The sequence below is a fragment of the Ictalurus punctatus genome, chromosome 11 (genome assembly GCF_001660625.3).
Source record: "Ictalurus punctatus breed USDA103 chromosome 11, Coco_2.0, whole genome shotgun sequence".
In the NCBI taxonomy this organism is placed as follows: domain Eukaryota; kingdom Metazoa; phylum Chordata; class Actinopteri; order Siluriformes; family Ictaluridae; genus Ictalurus; species Ictalurus punctatus.
The window spans coordinates 25,150,837-25,161,198 of record NC_030426.2 but is presented as its reverse complement, the minus strand read 5'-3'; the positions used below and the strand labels follow the sequence as shown (position 1 = coordinate 25,161,198).

Below are 10,362 nucleotides of genomic sequence, written 5' to 3'. Positions count from 1 at the left end.
ACGATGGCGTATTAGAACGACTAATTGGCTATCAATCAACACCTCCGGATGACTCGGAATCGAGAATCCAACAGCGCCGTGGTATCAGGCCAAAAAATGATGTTACGCTTTAATAATACAGTGGGCGCAGTGTGTTCTAGTCCACCGGATGAAACCACCTTACCTTTCGCTTTATATTAAAAGAGTCGCATTTCCACGCCCCGCTTTCCCACGAGACATCACCCTAAAGGTTTCGGTGCTAGTCGTACGACCTGGTTTCACTCGCATGCCGTAGGACCTCCAGGAATATCTTTTCCACACGAGCACAAGAAACAAGGGCACGTTTAACCTTTCCATAACAACGTAAAATCGCATGTTTATTCATTAACCAGGAAGCAGATGTGCCTGCTGTGGAAATGAGCATGGAATGATTCACAGGGGAGCTGTAAGCATACATTTAAATCGCATTTTTAAAGTGTCCTGTGCGAGGAAAATAAATAATTTACAGTCAGAAATTCTGTGCCCGTGACACTGTCTGTTATTCTGCTGCTTCTGTTTGTCCGCTACGGGAACTGTAATTAAAAACCAACAGGGAGCACTCGAGCTAGCCAGACGGCTCATGTGTCACCTAGCTACTGTGTGTGTGTGTGTGTGTGTGTGTGTTTGTTTAGCTACTAATGATGACAAAATGTCCCCATGGTAATAAGAACGTGTAAATTCTTAGCGGCCAAAAAGCCACACTTTCTCCAGCATTGTTGCAGTTTTTGTACCAGATCAATTTTTTTAAGTAATCAAGATTTTTTAAAAAAATATTTTCTAGAAGTAATCTAGAAAATAAATAAATAAATAAAAAGTGTTGAATTCCTCCAAAAACATCCGATAGGTTACGTTGCACAGCTAAACCAGAAACTATCTTGCTAGCATGGCTGCGCTTTTCAAAATGGAGGGAACGTAGCTGTCTGGAAGCCAGAAAAGACAAAAAAAAAAAACAAGAAGAAAATGAAGACCGGAAGACGTCGATGTAATAATTAAGGATGGCAAGCCATTCAGGAACGTGATGCTAGTCCGACGTTATTTCCGAAAGCAGGCAGCTAGCTAAGACTTGGCGCACTCGATGCTAGTTATTTAGCTAGCTTGTTTTGTACGCCTATTTTGTGCGGTAAGCTCACCTGTCGATCACGCTGACTGGGTGGGGTCGGCTCTAATCTGTCGAGTGAAATTAAACCAGGCTGTTTGATCATATTTACATAAATCTCGCACGGTATCGCTAGCTAGCATTAGCTCGATACAAAGTCCCTCAAATAAATATGCTAGATGTTAGCGTTATGCTAATCGCATACATATAGAGAGACCAGCATTGTATTTATTTGGCAGCGTTAGAAAGTTCAATGATTTTGGCTAGCTATATTAGCTAGTTAATAACCCTGCACATAGGCCTACTGTACGCTGTTACCGTGAACAGGGTTAAAGACCGTGTGGTTTGGAGTTCCACGTGACTCGTCATCTCAGCGATGGGCCGCTGCTCCGACAAGGTCAGTGATGTTGTTACCCCACAGTCGATTGACTTGTTAACTGATTAACTAATTAGCTCTTTGTTCTTGACGACATGTGTTAAGGGTGATTGAGAAATGAAGGTGAATGAAACCGCTGCATGAAGTAAAACCATCAAGGACAATAAAACTACCAATGGACACGGAAGAAGAAACGTGTATAAAGACTCACACCGTTCACATTCATTACCGTTTGACTCACACGTGAACTTGACGTGAACGTGATGTGACTTACGAACAGGCGTTGGTTTTGAGGTCAGGCCGGCTACGATAGAAGCGGACAGTCGTGTGTAAATTCCGTTCACGCTGTACTGTATTGACTGTACATTATTGACACGTTATTTGATGTTCTACTTTGTGAATTGAAAATATACACTCATTTCAAATCTGATGACTGGAACACACTCCAAAAAAGTCGGGACAGGCGACTGTTTAGCGCTGTGTAACAAAACCTTTTCTTTTAATAACACTTATTAAGCGTTCGGACGCTGAGTGAAGACACCAGTTGGTTGAGTTTGGCGAGCGGAATTTTCCCCCATTCATCCGTTAGGCATTTCTTCAGCTGCGCAGCTGTACAGGGCCTTTGTTGCCTTATTTTGCGCTTTATAATGCACCACACGTGCTCAATGGGAGGCGGGTCAGGACTGCAGCGGACCACGCTCGCACCCGCACTCTCTGCTTACGCGACCATGCGCTCGTAATCCGGGCAGAATGTGTTTTGTTGTTGTCCTGCTCTGGATGGCAGCGTATGTTGCTCCAAAATGTGTACATTTGACGACTCGTCGGACCACGAAACACGACTCCACCGTGCTACCGTCCATCTCAGATGAGACCGAGCCCAGAGAAGTGGGCGGAGTTTCTGTACAGTGTTGATGTGCGGCTTCCGCTTCGCATAGTAAAGCCTTAACTCGCATCTGTGGATGCAGCGGCGAATAGTGTCGACCGACAAAGGTTTACCGAAGTATTCCCGAGCCCGTGTCAGGATCTCCATTACAGACTCATCACGGTTTTCGACACAGTGACGTCTGAGGGATCGGAGGGATTTGACCGGATTCCTTGAATCTTTTAATCATATCGCGCACCGTAGAAGGTGAAATGCCAAAAAAAAAATCCTACCGATTTATCTTTGGGGAACGTTCTTCTCAAAGTGTTGAGCGCATTTAAAAGTAAAACAACCTTTTCAATGTCACTTGGGTACTTTTTTTTAGCTGGATACTTCTTTTGAAGAATTATTCTTCTGTACTACCACCACCCCCCCCCCCCCCCCCCCCCCCCCCCACGACTATATATAACTGTATAGTAGCCTAAAAAAATTACCACATACATGGTTCATTTTTGCGAGTGCACTGTTTTCACAAAATAATAAGGCCGGTAAATCACAACTGGTCTGGAATTCATATAAACACAGTGCCTGTGTGTGTGTGTGTGTGTGTGTGTGTGTGCGCATGTGTACATTATTGCCATGTTGTCCTCTCAAATCAGTGTATAGCCGAGGGCCCTGTTCTCTTTCCCTCGCTCTCTGGAACACATTGCTTTGACAGTTGTATTTCAGATCCTGACTCACATCACTGCCTGTCACTTTCAGATACTGCAGTCTGCCTGAAGAAACCGGTCTCGCACACCCGTACACTCTCTCTCTCTCACACACACACACACACACTCATACAAACAAGCAGTATCGGTTCTCAGAAACAATTCTCAAACTTTTCCTTTTACTGCTTTTCCTTTTAAAGTGCAAACAATGTAGCGGAAGTTTCCCGCCGCTCCAGATACTCGCTACAATGCTCTCAGCTGCATGAGAGTGAATGAGAGTCAACAAAGAGCACGTTTTAGCTAGCTAGCTTTCCTGAGAAGTGGGAAACATCTGTGACCGTACGTGACATGTAATGTGGCGTTGTTCAGCTTGAACGCTGAAATCGACCGGCGAATAAATAACATTATACCACAGCGTGGCTGAATTCTCGATTATCGGAGGTGTGATATAAAATATAAAGAATATAAAGAATTCACAACGTTCAAGTCCATGAATAAAAGTTGTGGACACGGGAAAAAAGTCTCGAACACGCTAAGGAAAAGTAGTTCTCCAAGACAAGGTAAGGCAAGGAACCGGCTGAAATCCGTAAGTAATTACACCCCCAATCTGTGGCAATTAATATTAGTACATTGATGGTCTATAAAAAGGCTTTTCGTTACCAAGGTGTCACACAAGAAACATCTCATGATGGGTAAAACCACAGACCTCTCCCGAAACCTTCGCAACCTTATTGTTGTGAAACATATCGATGGAATCGGATACAGACGTATTTCAAAACTTCTGAATTGTTCAATTGTATATCACGGTATATTTTCTATAGAGTGGGCTAAATGTTCAGTTGTATGTTAAAGCCACAGGTGAGATGTCACAAGCACGTTTATTAAAGCAGACCGTGATCGAAATCAAATTCAACTACATGGTTTCCCTCTTGGGTGGGGCCGGGTGGGCGGGGCCAGGTTTTCAAAGAGAGGGAGAGTAAAGGCGACATCGGACCGTATCAATATAAACAGAATCGTCTCTTCCTATATCTCATTTGAAAATATATACCACCAAGCCCTAGTCTACACGAAGAAAAAAGTATCATCGTTGATGTAAGGACGTCTTTTTTTAAATTTATTTCGGAGATGTTCCTGTCAACATTTAAGGAAGGAGTCTCAGGTGACATTGATGGCGCTTTGTATGGTATAAACCGCTAAAACATGCGACGTGTCATTCATTAATAAATGAAATTGAATGAATCGTGTGTTAGTCCTTACATGGTGAAGATTTACAGAGCGCTGGTTTATAATCCGGACCAAGTAACATTTTTTAGAAAAACCACAGCACTTATTTTACTGTAAATAAAAAGGTAACTCTGTTAAGCCATCATATCTGCGACAAGATGCAGTTTAAGGTGTCTTTACTAGCGTTTTACAGATATTTTCTCCCGATTTTTTCAGGCGTTTTTCTGTAATCGGATATCGGTTTTGTAATATCGGATCCACCGATAAATGGCGCCATCTTGTGGGCGTTTTGAGAATTGAGGTCAGGAGCGCCGTTGCAGTACCGCATCTGTTTTTTGTTTATTTGTTAAGAATCATTTTTACATGCTTTATTTGTTTTACTTGTTTGTTTACCTCACCGAAGCTTTTACGACGCTTTAGTAACAGTGCACTTTATTTTTCGCACACTCTCAGACCCCTCTGTTTGTCGGTGTATAAATAAGAGTTGGTTTTGTTTTGTTTTGTATGCAAGGAGGAAGTGAGATTGAGAAAATCGTTCTAAATAAAGTGGTTTGTTCAGTTCAGTGGTGTTGTTATCAGTGGGTCAAAAACAGAAGTAAAACAATAAATAAATATCAGTTATAATTCCTAAATTATGAAGCAATATGATTTTGATCACAGCTGCTATCGAGCTCTTATTCTCGTGGAATATTGGAAATAAAAAGCGAAATATCTGATAGTTGAAAGTCTGGCAGTGAGAAGATGAAGGAGATGAATTCACAGACACTAGGATAAAAATGTGGCCGTTATTTCAGGGTTTATGGAAAAGACCTGCAGCTATGAGAGCTGTTTCCGATACAGCGTAAGTCACAGCGAGAGTGCTGCAGTGTTCCTCCTGCTCCGGGGAGAATGACTCATTCACCATTCAGTGCCATACATCATCCCTCTAATCTCTCTCTCTCTCTCTCTCTCACTCTCTCTCTCTCTCTCACTCTCTCTCCCTCTCTCTCTCGCCCTCTCTCACTGTCTCTCTTACTCTCTCACTCTCTCCCTCTCACTCTCTCTCTCCCTCTCTCTCTGTCTCTCTCTCTCTCCCCCTCTCTCTCCATCTCTCTCTCTCCCTCTCTCTCTCCCTCTCTCCATCTCTCTCTCCCTCTCTCTCTCCCTCTCCCTCTCTCTCTCTCTCACTCTCTCACTCTGTCTCTCTCTCTCCCTCTCTCCATCTCTCTCTCCCACTCTCACTCTCACACTCTCTCACGCTCTCTCACTCTCTCTCTGTCTCTCTCTCTCTCCCGCTCTCACTGTCTCTCTCTCACTCTCTCTCCCTCTCTCAGTCTCTCTCTCTCTCCCTCTCAGTCTCTCTCTCTCCCTCTCTCCATCTCTCTCTCTCCCTCTCTCACTCTGTCTCTCTCTCTGCCTCTCACTCTGTCTCTCTCTCCCTCTCTCTCTCTCTCTACCTCTCTTTATCTCTGTCTCTCTCTCTGCCTCTTTCACTCTCTCTCTCTGCTTCTCTGTCTCTTTCCGAGACCAGGATAGAGGTGTGTGTGAAAGAATGTGTGGTGTAAATGCATGACAGTTATCCAATATACAGGGACAGTTGTATAACTACTTTGCGTCACTTTTTCTTAAAATACAAACCTTGAATACGCACAGCTCTGCATGTCGCAAAGAAGTATCGATTCAACACACATTCTGAAGCTTTCTTTACAACAAGGGCCCAGGAACCCCAAAGGCCCAAGAAGCATATCTGTCACGTTATTCCCCTCGTGCTGCATTCAGCACACATTAACAGCTTCCGGGTTTTCATCCGGTACGTTTACTCGGACGACGATAATCCGATATGGACCCGATTAAGACGAGACTCTGATTAAGAAACTCGCATGTAGACAGAGATTATCGATGACCTTAATCCCATTAAAGTCATACTCGAAGTAAACACAGACGGAATTAAGACGTGTGGAGTATTCCTGGTTTAGTCGCGTTATCGACGTGCGTTACAGACGCGTACACACCTTAATCACGCTATTAACGTCGTGTGAGAGTTTTCACCGCATTGTGCGACAGGACACGTACACACACGGCAGCGCTCGACTGTTTGACGGCAAACAAGAGAGCACGGCTGCGTCCCAAACCGCGTACTTACCTGCTATATAATAGGAGAAATACACATATTTCAGTAAGTACGCGGTTTGGGACGCAGCCCACGGCTTCAAGCGGTCGTCTATTAGCGCGTACAGCACGACTGATAATTAACCGCACTTGAAGCTTTCGTAAAATTAAAAATAAAAACACCCAAAACTGTATACGGTCCCATAACGAAGACCGACTGAACGTCGATACGTGAAATTCTGCAGGGAACGTCGGATGGCATGACGTGAGGACGTAATGACGTGTGGCGTTAATCGATCTACGTTCTCTAACGTATAGACTGGAACATGAAAGGAGTATTCTAAAAGCGACTCATGTAAACACCTTAATCAGAATATTACACGTCTTATTCAGAATAAGGTCAATAATGAGATTACTGCCGTCCGTGTAAACGTCGTCACTGACATTGACTTTGTTTACTTTTGACACACGTCTGTTTTGTTACGGTTCATGTTCTCATCCCCACCCCTGTACTGTCATTGGGTGTTTCCCTGACGTGTCATCATTGTAATCAGCTGTTTTGTGTTATCCTCTTGATTACGTGTATTATTTAAAAACCCTTGTGTGTCTTTGTTCGGACGCGAAGTATACGCTCAGTTACCTTTGTCTCTGTCTACACCAAGCCGGTCTCTGTTGTTGATCATCTGGTTTTGATTCTGTTTTGCCCTCGACTCTGATTATCCGCATCACCTGGTCCAGTATGTTTGCTGTCTTCGTTTTTGATCTTTGCCCTGCGTTCCGGATTGGTGTTTTCTCATTAAAGCTGCCATACCTGCAATTGCACCCGTCTCCTAAAACCCATTACGTGACCATAGCCAGGTGGTCTGCATTTATTATTTATGTTTGTTTGTTTGTTAGTGTGGTGGCAACCCACCGTTATGAAAATATATATTTATACTTATTATTTAGTTCTTATAGTAGTCAGCCCAAAAGGCTGGTCGATTGAATTGAATGGATTTAATCCAAATGGCTATGCACAGTACTCAGGCTAAGCCCCGCCCTATAACAGCGCAGTACGTGAACAGCGTGCAGTACGTGAATTTCCGAAATACGCAATCGGAGCTATCGTCGTGTATCGCTGTACTGCATCCCCACAGGAAATCCACAGCAGCTACAGCAAGTACACCTGCCAGGATCACAGGTATACATGTTCCAGCATGACGATGCGCCAGGGGGTGTATTAATGTTGGACTGGAAGAACTCGAGCGTCCTGCACAGAGCCCTGACCTCAACCCCTTTGGGATGATCTGCACCCCAGACCTCCTCATCATCCCAATATAAGTACCTGACCTCACTAATGCTCTTATAGCTGAACGATCACAAATCCCCACCGCCATGCTCCAAAACGCAGTCGAAAGCCCTCCCAGAAGAGTGGAGCGCATTATAACAGCGAAGGGTTAATCAATCTGGAATGAGATATTCAAAAAGGACGTATAGTTGTGATGGTCATGTGTCCACGAACTTCGCTGTAGTCTGTCTGTCTGTTTCCTAATGCCCCTCCGTCATACTCGTACAGTTTAAGTGCTCTCTGAAATGCAGGATCACATTCCACTCATGTCCATTAGTGAGTAATTGTGAACAGCAGAACTCTCAGCTTACTGATCGCCCTCGGCGACCCGTCCGGTCCGCATCATCGCCACGACGACGTACACAATAGATGACGCACTCGGTGTCAAGCCGTTCTAAGGAAATAAATCGACGACAGGGTGGTGCGAGGAAGCGGCGTTACTGTTACCGACGCATACTTGATGATTTTCCTGTAACAGCACACCTCAAAGTGTTTTACTCCATTTTACTTATTCAGGAACAACAGATCCATCTTCTGCACCGCTTATCCTACACACGGTCACGCAACTTGAAAATGCCAATCAGCCTACAACATGCGTGTGTTTGGACCCGGAGGAAACCCCCGCAGCACGGGGAGAACACGCGAACTCCGTGCACACGGGGAGGAGGTGGGATTCGAATCCTCAACCCTGGAGGTGCTAAGCCACCGTGCCCCCGAACAACATATCATATTTGTTTATAGATTTAATGTTGTGTGACGTCCCATGAACCAAGTTCCCATGCTAACTACTTCCTGCTCTCACTTATATCATAGCAGATATAAACAGTTTATTCTGAAGTTAATCTGTGAAAGAAATCTACATTTCCCCTTCACAGCTCCAGGGTCCCCGCTTTGATCAGAGCTCGGTTTACTCCCTGTGTACAGTTTCATCCATCCATCCATCGATCTTCTATACCGCTTTATCCTTTTCAGGGTCACAGGGAACCTGGAATCTATCCCAGGGAGTATGGGGCACAAGGCAGGGTACTAATCCATCACAGGGAACAATCACATACACTACGGACATGCCAATCAGCCTACCATGCTGGGGGAGGAAACCGGAGTACCCGGAGGAAACCCCCGCAGCACGGGGAGAACATGCAAACTCCGCACACACACACAGGGCCACAGTGGGAATCAAACCCCCGACCCTGGAGGTGTGAGGCGAACAGGCGAACATGCTAACCACTAATCCACCGTGCGCCCGTACAGAAAATTGGCTACACTAAACTGCAGTGTGAACTACTAAAGTGTGAACACGTATGGGGATAGGCTCCGGATCCACCGTGACCCTGACCAGGATAAAGACGAATGAATGAATGCATGAATGAAGGATCTGGAGTCCGTCCACATTCATCGCTGTAGCCTATAATCAGGTATATAACGATTGTCCTTGTGTGTAGCTGTGATCTGAACTTAACCTGGGAATATAGCACACTGTCATGTTCTCATCTCGCCTTCTCATGTATAATCATAATAATACCGGATTCCTGCGTTTCCGGGACGCCGTGTTCACGCGCATGAACACCTCTCCAGCAGCGTCCAGAACGTTCAGCATCGCTTCAAGGTCATATGAGGCGAACTGACCCACACATCTGCACTTATTACCATGTTCGATCATCCCCAAAGCAATTCATGCATGCACATAGCGCTCTACATCCTCTCTCTGTTGCTTAGAAACGCTTTTTTTTTTTTTCTTTCTCCCCCGCGCGGTTTCTTTCTCTTAGACCAAAATCACACACACATACACACACACACACACACACCTACACCATGCCCTTGGGATTAACGTGCAGTCTAATCAATTAATACCGGGCTCACATCATGCACGAGAGATGACCGGACGGTGCGCGCGCATCGTGCCGCACGCACGTGCACTCATAAAAACAACAGCATTGCGTGTTTTTTTTTATTTATTTATTTATTTATTTATTATTTATTATATATAACATTGGCCTGCATAACCATGCTGACACACACACACACACACGTCGGTTTATAAACGAGACATGATTATATGTCAGCTCTGGAATAAACGCGGAGAAGATAAGAGGACGCGCGCGCACTGGCGCATCGATCCGGTCCGCTCGCGCTGTAACGAAGCGCCCGGATGTGCAGATGTGACGCCTCTGCTCATATTCGGAGTTGTACGCATTTGTGCATTGCAAATATGTTTTAACCAAACAGTTCTATGGAGGATTCATATAACCAGTGTTGACACACCCACACACACACACACACACACACACACACACACACACACACACTTACATCCACCTCAGGATTTAAATAACATCTGGTCGGAAAAGTATCCCATTCCTAAATGATCACTGGAATGAAGGAACCCCAGCGTGTTTGAGTACCTGGTAGCTCAGCATGCTCTCCTGGTCGCTGTTTTCTGCAGGCATTTGAAATTCCAGAGGCGAGGCAGCTCTAGGAGAAGAGGGATGAAGCACGGGAAGTCTTCCTGTCAGTTCCCTGCATGGAACAGCTTCTCATCCGGGACAGCCATCATGGAGAAATTAAAAAACCCCACACTGAAGCTGTAAGGATCTGGTTGTTTTTGTTTTTTTGGTTTTTTTGGAATAATAATAATAATAATAATGATAATAACACAAAGGT

At 44.7% G+C, this 10,362-nt stretch overlaps 1 protein-coding gene across 1 annotated transcript in view; it reads right to left on the bottom strand.

The window, feature by feature from the left end:
- Window positions 1-10,362, bottom strand: part of slc4a8 (solute carrier family 4 member 8) — a 33,538-nt gene extending 23,176 nt beyond the window's left edge. The window contains exon 1 of the mRNA XM_053683828.1: window positions 10,104-10,362. Coding sequence (XP_053539803.1) covers window positions 10,104-10,148 — 45 coding nt within the window. The 5' untranslated portion in view covers window positions 10,149-10,362. The remainder of the gene's footprint in view (window positions 1-10,103) is intronic.